This window comes from Actinia tenebrosa, unplaced genomic scaffold (genome assembly GCF_029948245.1).
Source record: "Actinia tenebrosa isolate PJP-AT-01 unplaced genomic scaffold, QUT_ActTen_1.0 PGA_scaffold17__23_contigs__length_9995812, whole genome shotgun sequence".
NCBI lineage: Eukaryota > Metazoa > Cnidaria > Anthozoa > Actiniaria > Actiniidae > Actinia > Actinia tenebrosa.
Genome location: NW_028292577.1, coordinates 2,503,194 through 2,524,486, shown reverse-complemented (window position 1 = coordinate 2,524,486; position 21,293 = coordinate 2,503,194). Strand labels below are relative to the sequence as shown.

Sequence of the window (21,293 nt, the reverse complement as noted above, 5' to 3'; positions counted from 1 at the left end):
TCAACCTGCAGTGAGCAATGCCATAAACATCAACGCGGGTTCCCAGTGGCAGAGGTAAACTGAGTAATGTGCGCGACGATGAATCTTAAAGTCAGCGGAGTCTCAAAACAAAACTTGTTTCGTAGAAAGAGTCACTAACAGGAAAAAATTTTTCTTTAATGGAATAATTCCGTTTATCCTGCTCAATTATGGCGTTATTTCTCACTTAAATCGATCCATTCTGATAAAATACTTATTGGACTTACAGGAGACAATCAAGACAGATGTTAGTCGATAGTTCTGGTCAAAATACTTGGTTTTTATGAAGCTATTTATGGCGATGGCGAAGAGTTAATTTTTTGTCTACGAGTGCGTTTATTTCTAACCCAAACAAACCTGAAAAACTTCACAAAACAAGGAAAAAGATCATCGCAATGGCGTCATTTGAAGAATATTCATCACAAAGTAAGACCAGTTATTCTGTTTCTTCTTTGTTTTGGTTTGTGTTATTGCTATAAATAAATACATTAAGTCTTATTCTTTCTTGGTTTTGTGGTTTGTGTTAGCTAGTGAATTGAAATAAATTTTCCATCCACAACATTCAGCGTGTTTAATTTTTATTTAACTTTATATAAGAGCATGATTGAGTGTCCTTCATTATAATTAATCTCGACATATATTTTTCTAGTTTGAATTTGTTTATTACGATTACATGTTTCTTTTTATGTCATTTTCGACGAAGTATTGTTGATTTTCAATGCATTTTCATGATAAGGGTGAGCTATAGATAGTGAATAAAATTACTGTAATTTATTTGTGTTTTTATTGTTTCAGAGTCAAAACAAGATGTCATTTCAAGCCTACCCAAACATCCCATTAAGAGATTTGAACCTGCTTTGGACAAGTTTATCAATATTGCTTTACCAACAGACTTAACAAGATTGCACAGGCACCAATTAAACATGGAAAAGGTATACATGAAAACCACATTGTGTAGTTTCAAAATTATCCATTCCCCATATCACATATCCCCCACCCCCCCCCCCCCCCCCCCCCCCCCCCCCCAAAGAGGAATTTGGAATTTCCGAGGTTCAGAGAAAGAACAAAGAGCTTGTATGGAATTCCTGGGGGTAGGGGGGGTCTTTAAAAAATTCCTCAGTAGGATAATTTCTGGATCTATACATCCTGAAATAACCATGAAACCAAAACACTCATATTGATGGCAATGGTCATCTATGCCACAAAGGTATATCAAGTGCATTCTCTCACCAATGTTGCAGTAGTGGCTCCAGGGAAATGATTTCCATGGGTACCTTAAGCCATTTTTACCCTTAGTAAAATGAAATTGGAACCTCCCCCCCCCCCCCCCCATCCCCTTTGTGAAGTCCACGGTGCCAACTTTATTTCTGTGTGGCAGCCATCTTGGAACCCTCCCTTGAAATTCTGGATCCTGTAGGATTGTGTTGGGTTGACACTTAGCTTATATGGGAGTAGAATTTGTTGGCTGTATTGTGCTGTCTTGCCAAGAAGGATGTTCTCAAGATTCTCCAGTATTCCTCATGCCAACAGTTATACGTTTAATGGTTGTTCTTTAGTTTTATCAAACAGGATCATGGCAAGAATTGAATGCAGAACAAATCAATGCAGCAAGAACAGTCCAGGTAACATACTAAAATATTATGCTACATCACATGGTTAAGATAATTAAAGCTAAAAGGAAATAGTACAACATTTAAAACAGATTTAATATTTTAATAATTAAAGAGTAATGTTATCTTCTTTTCAGCAACTCAAGGTGAACATTCGTGAACTGGAAAACATCAGACGGCAGTTGCAAGCATCAGACATTCAACTCTTTGATAACCGGGTAGCAGAAATCAAAGATGAGGCATTACAGGGTGTCAGGGCATTTAGAGAGGTGCAGAGACTTTATTCAGAGAGACCCAGGAGGACAGGATATGTACAAGGTACATTGTAATTTTAGTATAATTATGCAGTTCTTGACACTAGTCTGGGACTAGTAAATCTTTTCTCCGGGCTAGTGAAAATTAGGACTCACTAGTCCATAAGCTAGTAGGGTTTTTGGATTATAACTAGAGATCTGGGCTAATAGATTACTCTGCTGGGCTAATGCCAGGATATATTGACTTACTAAGCTTAGCCTATCAAGCACTGATATGTTCTTATAGAGCATGCATAGACTGATCAAGTAAGTGATTTACTGCATGCTGGCACAAAGGTATTGTCAGTGATAGCATTGCGGACTATTTGACTCTGTTGCACCCGGCAAGCATTGCTAACAGTAATCATGACACAGGTGATTGGGTTAAAGATACCCATTCAAGTAAGTATGACATTACTAAGTCATGTTATTACTAATAAATACTCATTCTGCACAGTTTCAATATTAATATTGCCATATTTCATCTTCACATCCAGGAATACAAGATTGTGAAACCACTCAACATTTACCATCCCTGGAGACAAACTATCAACAGCAACAGATGCTCTTAGAAGAAGAAACTTCAGCTTCATGGGATGTCCTTCAAGAGGTGTGTATGGCAGGCCATTTTATAATGGAGTGAAGATCAACAACCATAATAGAATGTGTAGTTCCAGAATTTATCCATTCCTTTTCTACGGAGGAATTTTTCAAACTTCTCCCCCCCCCCCCCCCCCTTACCCAGAAATTTCAATTTTGTTCCGTACAAACTCTGTAATTTTTTTCCTTTCACCCCCCCCCCCACACACACGCACCCCTTGTAAATCCCAAATTCCTACATATCTTGGGTGGGGGAGGGGGTATGGATCATTTCTGGAACTATACAATACTGTAAAATTAATATGGTCTTCATTGATAAAGGTTACATGTACATGTAATCTGACATTGATTGTCATCAGTCTTGTTATTTGATCTGCTTCGGCAGAAGTCAGCTTATCACATGACTATGGTCAATCAATTAGTACTCAGCCACTAAAATGGCATACCCTTACTAAATCTGACAGGCCTGCAAATGCCAAACACCATGATGGAAAACACTCATAATATAATAAAGTAATAATTGATTCTTATATATTTTGTGTTTAGAGCCTTGAAGACCTCAACACTCTTATTCATGACTTTTCTGAAATAGTTCATGTGAGTATTATTATTCACGCTTGGGGCTACACAGGTGTAATGAAATGGTATTTTATAAAATATTTGTAAAGGAAACGTGTGCACTGATTGGCTGGATACCATGTTTATACCAGAGGATAGAGACACTCACACAATTTAACCATTCAATAATGTTTTATAAAAATATTATCAAATAATTAATAATTAATTAATAATTAATTAACTATTTAATAATGTTTTATAAAAACATTAAATGGCTGTTTATGTCTCTGTATTGTGATATAGACACTCTGGGAGCAGTACAGCACTTCAAAAGCAAGAGAATGGCTTAATGCCTCATGTTCCTAATTTTGCTTAATAATAATAATAATATACAATATTTTTAGAGCTTCTCTCAAGCTTTACAGCTCAGAAATGCCCATGTGTTTAATATTCCTTTAATTTAATTATACAGGGTATATCCATAGATATAGCATATTATATTAAAATAATATACATCTATACAGAGTATAATAAATTTGAATCTTATTTGTTCTTCACATTTGTAGGACCAACAGTCAAATTTAGATTCCATTACTGACAACATTGAAAATGCTCATGTCAACGTTCAACAGGGCACAACTGAATTGGGAAAGGTATTTTCACTTATATTTATATTCCTTGAGTTATGTGCAACACCTTGCATGTAAACTTGCAATTTATGACAATGCAAGCTGGAATGATCTTCTGCTAGGTTCTAGGTGTTCTTGTGGGTTTGGGGAAAAACCAGGGTTTTGGGGGAAATTTGGAACTTTGGAGTGAGCAAGAATTGAAACCGAGCAAAAAAGAAGCAAACGGGGAGGGGGCTAGGTCCCATTTTTCTCTCAGGCCCTTGCTCGAAACAGGAACCCCAAAACCCTGATTCTTCCTCAAACCCATCAAAAGGGCTCTGCAAGCTAGCTAGGTTCTAGCCATGTGTTCAGTAGTATTGGTTGTGCAAAAACAGTAAACATACTCTTTTCCCAGTTTAACTGAACACATAATAGCTCATGATCTTTTCTCATGTTTTCCCAACCATCCCGCATGAATTATTTTGCCAGTAACCCACAGAAATCTATGGCTTATTGCTTAATATATCCTAGTAACACCAAAGGCCCTGTCTTTGTTTCATACTTTATTTACTAGTTGGATTTTGGCATTCCCAATGTTCCATCATTCTTGTTTGATGAACTCATGGACTTGAACCAGTGTAATGACAGTGCAGTTTGAAGAACAAATTATAGTAAAGGCCATTTATTTCATTAAAATAGCTGTAAGAGCTTCTCCTTATCTCACACAGCTCAAAGCATAGTTCAAACAAGCCTAACCATAATACATACTGTAATTTGTATTTTTCTTAGGCCAGAAAGCTGCAAGCAGCCATGTTACCTGTGATTGGTGCACTGATTGGTGGTGTTGCTGGAGGCCCCATTGGACTTGTATTTGGTCTAAAAATCGGAGCAGCTGCAGCTGTGGGTGGAGGAATTGCTGGATTTGCAGGGGGAGAAATATTGAAAAAGAAAGGGGAGAAAAATGTGGACACTGAGCTGCAAAATCTTAGCTCCAAAAAAAGAAACAAGTATTGTCAAGAAACACTTGTAGTTAATAGCTTGGGATAAATAAATTATGATAGATTGACAACCCTCCCTCAGGGGCAGTTAATGGAGAAAATGGAAAGAATGGTAATCAAAACAATGACAAACTCCACAAATCACAAGTGCAAGCCGAATGTAATATTGAATATGACTGTGCATGAGGGTTGCCTGTGAAGAAGCTCTCAGTAGCATCCTTAGAAGCTACAAAGAAACAAGATGGTTGAAACTTTTAATAAATAGCTTGTAAGCACTCATTAAATTATTCACCCGTTCCTAAATTCTTAGGGAGAAATGAAGACTGATGGAAATGACCTTTGTTGATCTGTTAGACCCACAAAATGAAATTTAAATTATATTTGAATGAAAACAAGAGAAAACTACAGTGGTCCCACTTGGCCTGTGAAATAGATATTGGGCAGCAGATAATGATAAAAATTTTTAATTCATTTGCATGAAAATTAATTTCCCATTTCTGACCCTGTGTCTTTCAAACTCTTGAAAATAAGATTCTTTGTTTGAGTTTTATCCATTTCTGAATCTTTTCTTCTTATGCATAACAATTAGAGAGAGAAAGGATACCTTAGGAAATGATGTGGTGTAAATTCCACCTAGCCGAGGAGGTACATATTATTTTGGAAATGTTTGAAAATGTTTCCCCAAGACACTTGATTAATCAAACAAATAAGAACAGGTCTTTTTGTTTAGGATACCTTAGGAAATGATGTGGTGTAACATGGAAAAACATTCCACCTAGCCGAGGAGGTACATATTATTTTGTAAATGTTTGAAAATGTTTCCCCAAGACACTTGATTAATCAAACAAATAAGAACAGGTCTTTTTGTTTAGGATACCTTAGGAAATGATGTGGTGTAACATGGAAAAACATTCCACCTAGCCGAGGAGGTACATATTATTTTGTAAATGTTTGAAAATGTTTCCCCAAGACACTTGATTAATCAAACAAATAAGAACAAATCTTATTGTTTAGTTGGTAATTTAATGACAGACAAATATAATTCCAGTGATTTAAAATATTAAAATTTCTTATACTTCTAGCCAAAAGATCAGCTATTATCAAAATACTTTACTTATTCAACTGGCTGATATTAAGGCTAATAATATTAATATGTACTTCTACTAGCATTAAACCCAACTCAAAGTGTAAAACATGAGACAACATTGAGAATGAAATAAAAAATAATGACAATAAAATGGAATTGAAACAAGATACCCAAATGTAAAATCTTTCTAGAAAAAAAAAAAGTACAGGATAATCATAATATTTTCACACTTCCATTTAAGTTTTCAAGGCACAGAGAACAAAAACCTCAGGATTTGACACCTTTTCCCCCTGGGCAACAAAAATATGGGTGATTTGCTGTCACAAAGCATTAGAGATCCAAGTACGGGTACAAGTTTTAAACTGTGATTGGTACTATCGTCAATTTCATAGTTGTGGTCGTGTACGTAGATTGAAACAACTCTAGATTGTAAATCAGCTATGATTCAGCGTTAACCACACACACAGGACCAATATTTTAAAACTCGTACTCATACTCATCGTTGGATCTGAAGGTCCCTATTGTTATCCTGCTGGTGTAAAACTTTCACTTTTATGGAACACTGCACATTTGACAAATATCTCGCTGTAATTACTATTACTGCAATGAACATAACCTTTACTTAGCCTCCGTTGCAGATGTCTTGTGGTGTTCGGGGAGGGATCCGAACCAAACACCACAAGACGTCTGCAAAGGAGGCTAATCTTTACCGAGGTGAAGTTGAGATTTTCTCTGAAAATACATACTAACATTGATTAACACAGTCGGACCACATTTGTTATAGTTAACACTGAATAATTTAAAATCATTAGAAAGTAACACTAAAGAATATTACTGAAATAAAGTGAAAATACTTTAGCTTGGAAAATATCACATTTCTGATCATTTGAGTTTTATGCAAAGAAAGAGAAATATAATTTGTGTTAAGTGCTGTATAACTTTTTTTTTTTTTTTAAACATTTTTGAATGACCAAAAATATATTGCATTTCAAAACTACTTGGCTATGAATTTTCAAACTAGACATAAATGTGATCGGACAAACAACCCCCACTCCTCCCTTCCCCCTTCCTTGAAAACATCATTTTAAATAACTTAGGGTCATTTTTTAGCCAATAAATGAATGATGTCTTGTTTTGATGTACATGATCATCAATACACTAGTTGCATTAATTTTGATGAATACCACTGTTTTTGAAGACTACAGAGTGACTTATTTGCAAAGCGTTAGCCTCGTTTATAAGTCAGCTATTTATGGATCCATTAAAAGTCCATGGAATTTCAAAACATGGTATTGTTCAACTTGCACAAATTTTACATTACAGTTGATTTTTGCAATTTTTTACTCGTAAATGAGGCTAAGCCTGTGAAGTCTGTAGTCGTGAAACACAGTGGTATTTACAGTACACACCGAATTAGGAAAAGGGACTATTGCAAATCTAGATGGTCTATTTGGATTAGACTTGCACCTTTTTACGATGGCCGATTTCATTCATTTGGGACTACTGACACCATTAGTGTTTCATGACAAACCTATAAATAATGACAGATGTTTGGAAGACTCTGCATTTGAAGGAAAATAATAACCTTGAGTGGTAGCCCTTGCGTTGTTAAAACTGAATTGTAGCATTAGAGTTCATCTCTTAGTAATGTGTATCTGTTGTAGCTTGGTGAAAGTTTCTTGAAGACAGTTTCAGGAGGTGATGTTTTTGTTTTCTTTCTCTCTCCTGATCCACTTTCTCCAGGTTGTTTGTTGTCAGTGGCAGCTCCACCTTGTTGGTTGTCTGTTCCTTGGTCTCCTTGTCCACCTTGTACTGTTTCTATCACATCCTATCGAATTAATATTTTAAAAAAACAATTTAGAATATTAATAATACACTTTGAAAACCTTAAGAACAACTAAAAACAAGCAAAAGAAACCAACATTTCTAAGTCCTGCTGACTCCATTATCAAGGCTTTAAGATTAAATTATGCAAGTCATTCACTATAAAAGTAGCTGTGCTAAATTCACGTAGTGTTTAAAAAACGAGTAGGATTGTATCAGGTATAAAAGCACAAGGCATAGCCGATTCTCCAATTCGACCATAAGCTTATGAATTATTAATGAGTGTTTTGAATTTAGTTAAAAAAGAGCACTTTGGCACTTGCATAATTTAATCTTAAATTCAAAAAAAATTTTTTTTGTAAACTGTAGCACATTAGTGGTGACAGTATCTATTAATTAACTAGTAATTTTGACCATTATTCCAAAGAAAAACTGCATCAAATAGAAAAACTGGGAATAACAAATGAAATGAGAAGTTGATACAATAGATTTTCTAAATCTTTTAACAGTGCAGTACAGTCACATTGAATTGTTGTAACTGAAGGGCTACATGAGAAAACGGCCTAAGTGACTTTTTAATTATTACTATTCCAAAATCTAAACAGATCACTTACCGGCTTTGGAGTCTCCTCTGGGCCATGGTGAAATTCACGATGTAGTTTACCAGAGTGAAGGTCCGCTACAAATTGCTTTAGTTTCCCTGGAATCCTATGTGAGAACAATTGATTTATCATGAGCATTGAACTGACTGGTTTGGTAACTAACATTGCAATATAAACAGTTTCTGCAATGACGTGTGTAGTTCCAAAAAATATACTCTGGTACCCCTCCCCCAAAGATTGAGACAAATGGGATATACCATATCTCTAAAGGATGGATGGTCTGAACCCAATGCCCAACCATAATTTATGAAATATTAGAGACCTTTAGGATCAGGTTTACAGCTAACCACTTATATATTAAACTGCTAGACAAACACTTGGCATCAATATGGTGGCTCTTTTAGCAACTTCGTTATAATGCCTTGCTAAAGGTTGAAAGTGTGATGGAAAATACCTAACCTTCCTCTCACTGCAGTTTGTGGTACCTAGCAAGACTGTCGTGTTAAAGGTTTCTATTGTGGGAAATGAGCCAACACTGACCCTGTCTATCTACCTAAAGGAGAGTAAGGGTCTAATGTGCATATCAAGTGATTTTGAACTAGTAGTAGTAGTAGCACTAACAATCTTATATTACCTCATGTCTTCAAATTTATTGAAGAGATACATATGCCTGAAGCTATCAATAGCAATAAGAGGAAGATCCTGTTGATAAACAAACATCAGCGTCATATTACTTATTAAAATCTTCCATTATTTTAATATTGATCACTTAAACTAGATCATCTAGTGTATTATTTATAAAATCTACTAATTCCAAGTACTAAACACAAGTGAAAGTTTTACATCAGGGCCTGTTTGTACGAAGGGTGGAGAGCGCTATGAGATGGATAATCCTTATCTAGTGGATAAGTTGATGCTGTTATCCAATAAATGTATCCAGCGCATAGTGCTATCCACCCTTTGTACAACTGGGCCCATATCATTGCGAAATATCCCGGCAATAGAGTTGCTTCTTTGATTCATGGTTTACTTACATTTTTACTTTTTCCAAGGTGATGGAGAGGATGGGAAAACTTCAAACCATCAGCAATTAAGAAATTAATTTTTCCTATAACAGGAAAATAGAAAATAGAATGAGTGTACCATTAAAGTGTACAGCATCTATTAACTTGTCAAGATTGAAAACTATTACAGCAGTCAATTCTTGATAATCGACATACTGTAGGGATACCCCCTCCCCCCAGTCAGGAAATTAATTTGGTCAGAGTCGATCCATAATAGTAAATCTGAGCCTGGAAATTATCAAGATACTTAGAAAAAACAATGATCAAGAAAGGACACCCAAGAAATCACTGCTACAACTGGGGAACAATTACGCGGAGCCAAGGATGTCTATTTCAATAAGAAGTGAAATAGTGAGTAACATGTATAATATTATGATATATGGATGACGTCTTACCTTTCTCATGAATAAGTTGCTTTGCAACTTCAGTTTTAAATTCTTCAATGCTTTGTGTGTTCTCTGGATTGTAAAACAGGAGTAGAAATGGAATTCCTTCTTCTGTCAGTTCCTCTGCATTTTCAAAAGTGATTTCACGAACCAGTGGGATACACTTATCACCAGCCCATGTCTTGAGGTTCTCATAGTCTGTCAGGGAGCCCATGTATACCATATCAGCTTCTGGTCCCTTCTGAAGAGACAAGAATATACAATAATATCAGAAAACAGCACTGAGAGTTTTTGATCAATGGCAGACTGTAGAATAATAGGAGAATTAGAATTCATTATCTTAATGAAGAAAAAATAATAATGATCTATACACTGATTTAGGTAGATAGTCAGGTAGTATTGCAGACCACACATGCATATGAAAAATATTTAGATAAAAGGGGTCTTAAAGAGGAAATGGGTGTGGTCTATTGATTTAAAAAATTTGGGAAAACGTCAAATTTAAACACTGAGTGTTTAAAAGGTCTTCAATCCGAATATCACACCAAAGGGGTCTTAAGAAGTAAGACTTTTTTTGAGTAAATTTTCTTCATATGTATGTATTTTCCCAACCAAAAAATTAATAAACAAACAAAGAAATAATACTCAGTGAAACGACATGGTTTGTGGAAAAAGTTGTGGAAATTCAGCTCAAACTAAATCAGTTTATTTCAAATATTGTCTAAAAAAATACCCATCCAATGATTCAACAACACCTCTAGCCAACAATTTGATATATGGCCTCATTTTCCACTGCTAGAAACAATTATTATGGTACAGTGGAAATGAGGTAATACTATGTTTTGTAAGTCCCGTGTGTGCATTAGCAAAGCAAACTGTTGAGCTATCAGTACATTGAAGATTACTGTAATTAATCTTATTTTTACTTTTTAGCTTTCATAGTATATCTATCGTGTAGTTCCAGAAAATATCCATACCTACTCACAGAGGAAATTGGAAATTCTGGAGGGTAGGGTGTCAGAGAAAGAATAAAATTAAAGAGTTTGTATGGAAGAAAATTGGAAGTTTCCTGGGGATAGGGGATCCTTTTACAAGTTCCCTCAGTGGTGGGGGTATGGATATTTTCTGGAACTACACAATGAAGACTGTAGCCTACATTTTCAGGTCTGTAGACGATATTATCCCCTGTTTTTCTTTCATGAGCAGATACATCACTAAAATAAAACAAACCAAGAATGTTTCACTAAATAACACTCCAATAGATAGTACTATTAATAGTAAAATATGAAACATGTCTAGAAAATAATAGTCCTTCTTCACATGCATAAAATTATATTATACAATTTGCATAAAATGCATAAAATACTAAATAATAATAACATAATAATGATCTACGCCATAATAGAGCCATATCTTTAGACCCTATGTTAATTTGTCACATATGCCAAATTAAATAATATATAATAAATAATACAATAAATAGTGATAACTAATAATACTGCTGAAATTCTGGATTACAGACTTGACTATACTACTCAGGGTCAAGCATGATATTCAATCCATGATAATATTTGAAAATCACTAAAACTCTTACCCAAATCCAACACGGAAATTACAGTCATCTCTGAAGTCCTCTGCAACCTATTTTATCATTTACATTCAATAAGAGATTAAATTAATTTAACAAAAAAATTTTTTTTTGAACCCTTCACTTTTACACAACTTGGGATTGCTTTATACTACTGGGACTGGTTGTACGAAGCCTGGATAGTGCTATCCAGCAGATAAATCCTTATCAAGTGGATAAGTCGATGCCGTTATCCAATAAATTTATCCACTGGGTAAGATCTATTAGTTGGACAGTGCTATCCAGGCTTCATACAACCGGTCCTTGTATTACTGATAAGCAAACATACAGCCTGGGTATGTTCACTTAAAAGCCAGGGTAAATTTTTTGAATGGATGAATGGATGGATGGATGGGATATAAATAAGATATTTTATGCTAAGTTTGAAAATTCTACCTTTTCAAAGGTCTTGAAGTTTTCACTATCCCTTTTCTCAAAGTATGCTATGAGTGTCCTCTTTTTAGGCTAAAACAATAAGAAAGCAATATTAACAACACTAACACCCGTCAACAAAATAATAACTCATTTATATCTCATATAATTTGATATTCCATATTGTCACTGTATTCTCTTAGGAAACATCCCAGCACTTGCGGTACAGTATCCCTTGGTCTACCCCCATGAAGGTTTAGCCCTCAGTGGTTTAGACCTGATGCCTAACGTTTGTCTTATGGTGCATAATGTAGAACTTTTCTAATATTATTCTACTAAAACACTTGTCCTGAAAAACTCAGCCAATTTTCGTGCTACATGGCAAATTTTCCAGCGGCCATGTTTTTCCCCCTGTACAATTAGGCACACACTCACACATCTATTAGCCCTGCCTAGCCCCTGCAAGTGGTATATTACCCATCATCCCATCATAGCTAAACCAATCAGGAAGCACATAAGGCTGTAACACTAACAAAAGGTCTATTGGGAATGATTTATTAATATTATATTAATATTATAAGAAATGATAACACAGTTAGATGAACACCAGATACTGTCAGTTATGCCCATTTGAAATAAATCAGCAAAGGGTCTATTGGTGAAGAATTATTCCAAATGAGCATAACAGTATCTGGTGTTAATCCAACTATCGTAGATAAATGACACCTTTATTTAAACTTAGATAAGACATCAAAGGGTATTCCAGTCAGAGGAAACCAAAAGCAGCACTGTTATAATTAGTCTTTGCCAGGGCTGCTAACACAATTTATATATACTAGATAGACCATGTAATACAATACTTACATCAATATTCATGTCGTTCAAGGAATGGAACTCTTCTACAATACTTTTCATTTGATTTCTGAGGTAGTTAGTGAAAGCATCTACAGACCTCTGGCCTCTGTATTCTCTCCTTGAAGACTATATATTACATAAAAATATTCAGTTTTTGGAGCTTGGGGTTGTGATACTTCTGTACAAAACTCAATAATACTTTAAATCCAAGTATGGCGACCAAATATTTGAATAATAATAGTGTTCTGGGCTGGCTAGCCTCATGTTCATGTGGAAAAAAAAGCCTTTTCGCATGTAAAAGCAGCTAGTCAGGCCAGAATAATAGTTATTCAGACATATATTGGTTGCCATATTTTGATGTACAGTAGTGTTCCCTCTTTTACTCTGACGAAGGACTAGTGTCCGAAACATCAGTAACGTCAGTTTTTTCATCTTTTCACGGTGTATAATTTACCCTTTTATCATTACTGTTTCATTAGAAACACTGACGCAGCTCACACTAGGTTTTAGCTAGTTATCTCTTCTTAGTAGTGTATACATAAGGCTAATTATTCAAACATGAAGCAGCTTGATTCAACACACCTACCTCTCCATTTCTCCAAAGTTTCAAGGTAGGATATTTAGTGATACCAAACCTTCTACCAATATTTTGATGTGCATCACAATCTACTTTGGCAAACTTCAGTACATTCTTCAAATAAAAAATAAAAATGTATCAAAATATCACGTTCATTTAGTTATGCTATAAATAATAACTTTTTCGTGACATACAAGATACAAAATACTATTTAGGCTTTGCACCATCACATGATAGTTATTAGGAGGCACGATAATAGAGTCTTATTTCCCTGTTAAAGATCAAACCAGATTCAATATTTCCTGCCTCCTATAGTGGCTACAATAAATTATAATGTGATGCCACAAAGCTTGGCTACAATAATAGAATTCTGTAAAATGTATTCAAAATGAAATATGGTTATCTACTTGCGACAAAGCATTTGGATTGCTCCCATAGAATATACCAATAACAATGTCCATATGATGCTATAACACTGAATATATCGTTTTAATAAGTTTTGTTATCATAATATTAACTTACAGGAAATTCCTCTTTAGCAATATCTGCTGTCTGATCAAATACAGGTGCTAACATCTGACTAAATCTACACCTGAAATAAAAAGTTACATTAAACATTTTTAGCAACAAAGGTATTAGATAGAGTAAAATAGATAGAGTAAGACTAAAATGTTTACTCTAGAATGACATCCAAGAATCATTACAAATGCATATATGGTAATCTGTATACACCATCACAAAGTTAAGAATTTGTATGTGAAAAAACAAACTTAATTATTGAAAATAGAAAAGAAAAAAAGAAAAATAGGAAGGAATAAAAATGATCATTTTCTATTTGATGTTGTTTATTGGGAAGATATTTGAGAAGATGCTTGGGATGGTTTGATCTGCTCCATGTATAACTAGGTCATAAATATTACTTAGGTAAACCACATATCACATCAATAAACTAGAAATAAAGAGTATCTTTAGAAGTCAGAGGTCTAGAAAATTAAGGAAATGCAACTACTGTACATGAAGGAAGTTAAACACTATGTATCATATGTATGTACATGTACAAAGTCATACTATTGATGAGGATAATCTAAATTACGACAAATTTCAGCATTTCTCCTTCAGAATATCCAAATTACCTAAGTTACTAGCATTAACATTTTAATAAAACAGATGTCAAACAATACAGAAATTAAAGAAAAAATTAGAGAAAAAATTAGAGAAAAACATGAAATAATAACGAGAAGAAACTTGTTAATTCTTGAATAAAGGGGTTTTGGGAATAGGCAACTGAATAGAGGTGAAAATATGGGGTTTGAAGTACTCTAATTATTGATTTTGGACATAATGGGATACTGGAATAGGAGACAGCATTGTTAAAATATAGAATATCCCTAACATTCATGTCAGACTGACAACCAAAATTTGCTAATTTGCTAATTTGACTTTCATATGAGTTTTGATCCAATTTTTGTTTTGGGTTAACACTCAAAACCTTTTTTAAACAGCTAGAAACTGATGTACTATGATAAAATGCCTGTTTGAAGTGGTATTTTCAATTGTACAAAGATGTTTTGTTGCATTTGTGTTAGAATGTTTTGTCAGGCTTTTTTATAGAAAATATATGGGAAATAAACAAATGAAGGCCTAAGCCTCATTTTCGAATAAAATTTTTGCTTTGGGTTAACACTTTGATTCCACTTTCATCTCCACTTCCAAACAAGTTAAACTTTCTGAATAACAAAACTTTAGCCTTGTACAACAGCCTTTCTTCAAGAAAATAGTTTTTGGCGCTCACTGCTTGAATATGAAAAGAATTCTAGAGCATCGGTAGTACAATTCCGAAGGTCGTGGGTTCGAATCCCAGCGAGGTCGGAAATTAATTTTTCCGAATTTAATTCCAAGGGCTTTCGCCCGGAATATCCTCGTTCCCAAGCACTACAACTTACCTATATTATCTTCTAAAAGAATTCTCACTTAACACTCCCATTTTTAGTTAGCCTTTGCTCAGTAAATTGTTTACAAATGTTTTCTTTTCTCTTATAAAGGCCCATGGTATAATAAGGAATGTAGTTAATACAAGTTGATTAAATGTCATGGGTTTTGGTTGAATAGATGAATACTATAATGTACAACCAAGATTAATGCTGAGCAAAGAGAACAGCAAAGCTGGAGTTTTTTTAGTCATTCATCAAGTGGCTCAGTTGGTTTGGTTATAGAATTGAGATGAAAGTATTCATTTATATGGATATAAGACAAAACAATAGCTATTATTATTATGATGCTGTTATTAAACATCATTTATATTAATGAGAAACAGGAAACAACAAAACTAAATGTTTAGATGTACTTTGAAAACATCTTGGCATCTGGTTTTAAAAACTGGTTTAAACTCATTCTAAAACAATTTACAAATCTGTAAATAAATTTATTAAATGACGATAAAATTATCTAAAGAGTCGAGATACAGGTTTAATAGGCAATATTGTTTTTCAACTGATCCATTTACTCATTTTTTCAATTTACTTTTTCTCATTTGTTTGATTCCAATCAGTTGGAGCAAACCTTTATTGAAGATTAGATCTCTAATCTAATAGCATCTGAGGTGTTAAATATATATAAAAATGGAATAAATAAATAAATGAAGGTTGTAAAGGTTATGATATACTGTAATATTTATTACAAATAGCTTTAGAAACTAATCACTCACCAGTCGGCGTAAAAATTGATAAAAACTACTTTATTTTCAGCTAGAAAAGAACAAAACACACTTAACAAACTATTTTTTCTAACAAAGTGTGAGGATAGTTTAAAGAGAAGGGGGAAATGCGAGGAAAAAATAGTTGATATGGGCTGTCTGCCATTTATGAATAACAATTGGAAAGCCGGCATCAATTATACATGGATGTATATGCAGAGGAACTCCAACGATTCTTACCAACAAATTTATCAAAAGTTTCATCTGTTAATTGAACCACATTAGAACACTGAATAGGACAGAGGTAGGAAATTATCTGCAAAACAAAAGAGAGGAGTTTTAACTGGATGTTTTGCGAAACCCGTAGTAAACCCTCATGCATCAACAAGATGGCTTCAGACAGCGTCAATAAAGCGGCTTCAAAAAGACGTACTGGAAATGAAATATCCAATAAAAACTAGCTTACAATAAGGTGACTTACTATTAAAAAAGCCAGCAGCCACATCCGCAGGTGAGTAGCCATTTTATAATAAGGAAAAAACAGTTAAATGTAAGGAGAAAAGTCAACCAACTGATTAATAATGTTTTTCTCCTTTGGTTATTATTGACACGGCAAGATGTGAGTGGTCTGTTCTACACATGCGTACTCAGGCACTAGTCACCCACGTGGACTTGCTGACACTAAAAATAAGGTCGCTTTTGATTTGCTTGTGGCTGACCTATTGCAGATCTTGTATTTTACCTTTGGAGAAGTTAATGATTTTAGACAGGTAAGGAAAAGTTGGTTATGACTCATTTAATTTCCGCGAACTTCCGGTAATGGCCGAAGATGTACGCGTTTCCGGGAGATTAGGAGCGTTGCGTGACGACCGACACTAAAAACTGATGCGAGGGAGCCATAACTGATTCCATAAGTAAGAGTTAACTACTGAGAACAAAGGCAATGAGCCATATACATCCCGAGGGCCGCAGGCCCGAGGGATGTATAGGCTTATTGCCGACGTTCGAGGTAATTAAGTATTTTATTTTCTCAATTGAGAAGGTTTTCTATTAAATGTTGCTCATTATAAATGCGAAAGTCTATATATAGTTATTAACCGGGTTAATAACTAACTATATATTGACCTCGCATTTATAATGAGGGTTATAACAAAAATAAAGCCTTGTGAATAACAAAGAAAACCGTGTCAATTGAGAAATAAGTCGTAGTTTTCGCTCGTTTTTGACAGAAGACTTATTATGGAATAAGTCATACTAAGCTATGATATATCATTATATATATCAGATGATATGTTTATACAGTATGTGGACCCGAAGTGGTGTCCATTCAAAGTCTACACAAACACACAAAAATCGAGTCGCACAGCACTTTATGCATTAACCTAGCCTAGGATATAAATATATACAACCCACCCCCTCCCATTCCGGCCCCCATAGCCAAGATAAGAGAAAAATGAACCCTTTTATTTTATGCCTGTAAAGTGCGGAGGTATCATTTAATACGATTTGTTCGGGATATAAACCGATAATAATAATAATACTGATAATAATAATAATAATAATAATAATAATAATAATAATAATAATGATAATAATAATTTATTTCTTGAAAAACGCACAACTACTAAGTCTCGATGCTTTTTACAGGTATTGGAAAAAAATGGAAATATGTAGGAAAAAAATGAAAATATGTATATATATATCGAAAACATATTTCAAAAAAACATATATTACAATAAATAAATAAATAACTAAATAAAAAAGAAAGTAAATACGGAAAGTGAAACTTTGAGTCCCTCTGTTTGGCGGTAACAGTTCAAAGACCAAGCAACTTGGTTAACTTGGTTTGAATTGCTTCTTTTTTGTATCCAATTTTCAAGAGTCATTTAAAATAATAGAAAATTAATTAATTAATTATATGGATAATGTATTCAAAAAAAGATGAGGTCAAGGGACGGCCGAGGGGGTAATCTAAAGCTCATTTGATAACCCTCGTCCAACGGACCTCAAACACTATAAGGGCCAACTGAACATTTATATAGCAAAAACGAAGTAAAGTTTTCCATGTGGGATGAACTAGCAGCCCTAAACATGAAAGCCTACGCCCAAAAGACGACAATTCATGATGATTAGTCATGATAGGTTTGTGTCCCGCTATATTTCACGTTTACACTAGTGTTATTCTCCCGACACTAATCGTAAAAAATGCAATATTGTCATCTGCGCATGCGAAAAACAGACCTGCCAATGTGAATATGACGTCACCATTTTTAAAAGGCTCCGTTTTAACTCGTGGATACGCTCACGCGTTGACCCCTAGAGTCGATTAATGATTTTGAATTTTTTTAATTTTGATTTCATTATTCAGTTGAAATTTACAACGTTAAAAACTAAGATATGAAAATTCCAATCAACTTTAAATTCAATATACGACATTTTGATTGGTTAATCAGTGCTAACACAGCCGAAAGACCAAGAAAACATGGCGGCCAGAAACAGTTTTGGCCGTGTTTATGTGCCGGGAAGGTTTTTACCTGATATTATTCGACAGGAAATTCTTCATCTCAGCAATAGCGGATTGTCCAATAAAGCAATTTCGCGACAACTGAAAATTTCTAGTTGGGGAGTCCAGAAAATACTTCAACATTATTGACGACATGGAACTGTGTCTCCATTTCGCTCAATACGGGAGCGTTCAATGCGTGTACCTTATGGCCATTCGTCTTTTTAAAATAATTGAATTATCGATTTATTCAAATTGGCCCCAATTTTCGATATTTTTATCAATTAAAATTAAACTTTGAATTCCATTTTTTCAATTTTAGAGGTTTCGTTTAAATAGTTGAAAAAATTGACAGATACAGAGAGCAAAATCCCACAGCTTATGGCCATTTAAGGTTTTAGCAAATTAAATTGTTAATTTTTTTAGTTTTTGAATTCATTTTTTCATTTTTTGCGTTAAAAAGACTATCGTTTCGATCATTCCCAATTTTAAAATCCCACATTTAAACAAAGTGAAATGAAGAGGAATGAAATACTATTTCCCACGTTAATCTTTGTTGGATGCAGACAATTGCCGATCATTAAAATGGCGCCAAGTAGAGTATACAGTTACTGTTTCATTTATTGACTTTCTAAAGGGGAGAATGCAAAAGGTTTGATGGAAATTCATCTTCTTTTCTTAGCACTTAGGGGAGTGCCACAAGGTACAATCTTAGGGCCTGTATTATTGTTCTCAGTAATGGTTAACGATATTAAGCCTATTGATCATCCTAGTTATTCTATACTTGCGAAGTAAGCTGATGATTTGACCCTTAGTACTTTAGTTAACCAGGAGTATGATCATTCTTGTCAGGAAGTTAATACTATTTTGGAATGGGCAAATAATAATCACATGAAGATTAATCTGACTAAAACTAAAGAGATCATTGTTAAAGGCAAGGTAGCTAGACACACCTTTGCCTATTGCTATTTATGACATTGAACAAGTTAAATGTATTAAGTTGTTAGACCTTTATTTCCATGGTGATCCTACAAACTGGGATTCCCAATTTGATCATTTATTAACCAAGGCTGGTAAACGAATGTACATTTTGCGTATTTGCAAAAGTTACGTTTATTCTTCAGATCATCTTCATCATCTTTTTCATGTTTTGATCATCTGATTTCTGTGGCGGATTTAGGGGGGCTCATTGGGTGCAAATGAACCCCCCCCCCCCCCCCCCCCCCCTACCGGCTGGTACCTTGGATTTTTTATATTTTTTTAAATAAATAAATAAAAGTATGGTAGGTCCGCTTTTTGATGGATAGGTTATCCTTATCAGGAACGCCCCTAGGCCAGTGATGTGCCTCATGGGAAAAATGATGATGCAAGAGAACGTTATTGTTGTGCCGAGATTTGTAAAAATGAACCCCTCCCCCCTCTTAAAGTCCTGGATCCGCCACTGGATTTATTTATTCTACCTCAATTTTTGATTTTGGTTATTTTGAAGTCGGTAAAATGGGAGGGGGATGATCAAAACGATAGTATTTTTAGCGCAAAAACTGTCAAATGAATTCAAAAACTAAAGATCAATTAATTTGCTAAAACCTTAAATGGCCATAAGGTGTGGGATTTTGATCTCTGTATCTGTCAATTTCTTCAACTATTTAAACGAAAATTCTAAAATTGAAAAAATGGAATCCAAGGTTTAATTTTAATTGATATAAATATCGAAAATTGGGGCCAAATTTAATAAATTGACAATTCAATTTTATCAAAAAGACAAATGGCCATTAGGTACACGCATTCGTTCCCTACAAAATTATTGATGATATCCTCCAAGTAATTGAGGCATGGAAATTACAAAACCTAGTGTGTATGCTTATGAAATAAGAGAGCGACTTCTGCTCGAAGGTATCTGTAATTTAGATGATTTACCTTCTTCATCACGAGTCGAATAATGAACTGAATTTTCATTTGAATATAGTATTGCAATATTGCATTATTCCGGTTCGTACGTATAATGATTTCATTGATCGAATATAGGGGTCAACGCTTGAGCTTGTTTGACTATTATGAGACTGTCTGAATAAGATGCAGGCATGAAGGGAAATATAAAAAAATAAATTCCAAAATTAGAGAAGAATATTATAAATACCTAAATGAACATAAGCATAACAAGGTAAAAAACTATTAACGTCTTTCAAGATAATTCTGGCTTTCATATTTAAGTAGAAGGAATCAGCGAACATCAACTGCAAGGAGTTAATAATTAATAATTTGAAATAAAATAAATAATAAATTCAAAATGAGGTCAAGGAACGGCCGAGGGGTAATCTAAATTCGTTTGATAACCCTCGTCCAACGGACCTCAAACACTATAAGGGCCGATTGAATATTTATGTAGCAAAACCAAGGTACAGTTTGCCATGTGGGATGACTTACAACCCTTAATATGGAATTCTATGCTCAAAATATGACAATAGGTTTATCGTCACTATATTTCACGTCCACACTAGCGTTTTCTCAGGACACTAATCGTAAAAAATGCAATGTCATCATCTGCGCATGCGAAAACAGACGTGCCATCGTGAATGACGTCAGCGTTTTCAAAATCCTCCGTTTTTTTCGCTTTCTACGCTGATACGATATAGGCCTCCGTTTACAAATAGAAAGCGTTCTAATATAATTTGTTTTGGAAGAAAACGTTCAGCGATTTCGGTTGTTTTGGTGAAGAGTAAGGCCAACTGGTAAACAGTGCCTGAATACCGGTCGTAAATCCCGGGCTGACATTACTACCCATCCCCTTTCGTTTTAATAACTCGATCAAACAGAGAACATCACAGAACAGGAATATGGGTCTTTTCATGCTGCAGCCATTGGTTTGAAGAATAGATTTAACCACTTAGCGTAGCCTCGCATTCAAGTCCTTGAAAATTGATTGATACGGGTTAAACAAAGATTTTTACTCTCATGAGAATAAACATGACCGCCTTGTCGTTTTGGGTATTATTGGGTGGGTAAGAAAAACAACTAAACG

The 21,293-nt window shown here is 34.5% G+C and overlaps 2 protein-coding genes across 2 annotated transcripts; one reads left to right on the top strand and one right to left on the bottom strand.

Moving 5' to 3' along the window:
• Positions 1–111: 111 nt before the first annotated feature.
• On the top strand, positions 112–5,923 carry LOC116306712 (syntaxin-17). The gene is made up of 8 exons (XM_031716803.2): positions 112–444; positions 814–950; positions 1,575–1,640; positions 1,766–1,946; positions 2,419–2,531; positions 3,068–3,118; positions 3,646–3,732; positions 4,477–5,923. Exons 1-8 carry the CDS (start codon positions 414–416, stop codon positions 4,732–4,734), a joined length of 924 nt encoding a protein of 307 aa, XP_031572663.2. The 5' UTR covers positions 112–413; the 3' UTR covers positions 4,735–5,923.
• LOC116306711 (endoplasmic reticulum resident protein 44) lies at positions 5,283–16,398 on the bottom strand. Its single transcript, XM_031716802.2, has 14 exons — positions 16,253–16,398; positions 16,012–16,087; positions 15,784–15,823; positions 13,602–13,671; positions 13,089–13,193; positions 12,512–12,628; positions 11,672–11,740; positions 11,243–11,289; positions 10,805–10,862; positions 9,658–9,889; positions 9,233–9,306; positions 8,833–8,900; positions 8,211–8,304; positions 5,283–7,600 (listed from the first exon to the last, which is right to left on the bottom strand). Exons 1-14 carry the CDS (start codon positions 16,292–16,294, stop codon positions 7,400–7,402), a joined length of 1,293 nt encoding a protein of 430 aa, XP_031572662.1. The 5' UTR covers positions 16,295–16,398; the 3' UTR covers positions 5,283–7,399.
• Positions 16,399–21,293: the final 4,895 nt, after the last annotated feature.

Coding starts and splice junctions, on each gene's coding strand:
- LOC116306712 (XM_031716803.2), top strand. CDS start 414: ATGGCGTCATTTGAAGAATATTCATCACAAA. Junction 1,641..1,765: donor ATGCAGCAAGAACAGTCCAG/GTAACATACTAA, acceptor TCTTCTTTTCAG/CAACTCAAGGTGAACATTCG. Junction 3,119..3,645: donor ACTTTTCTGAAATAGTTCAT/GTGAGTATTATT, acceptor TCACATTTGTAG/GACCAACAGTCAAATTTAGA.
- LOC116306711 (XM_031716802.2), bottom strand. CDS start 16,294: ATGGCTACTCACCTGCGGATGTGGCTGCTGGCTTTTTTAATA. Junction 13,194..13,601: donor TTGCTAAAGAGGAATTTCCT/GTAAGTTAATAT, acceptor TTTTATTTGAAG/AATGTACTGAAGTTTGCCAA. Junction 12,629..13,088: donor AACTTTGGAGAAATGGAGAG/GTAGGTGTGTTG, acceptor TGTAATATATAG/TCTTCAAGGAGAGAATACAG.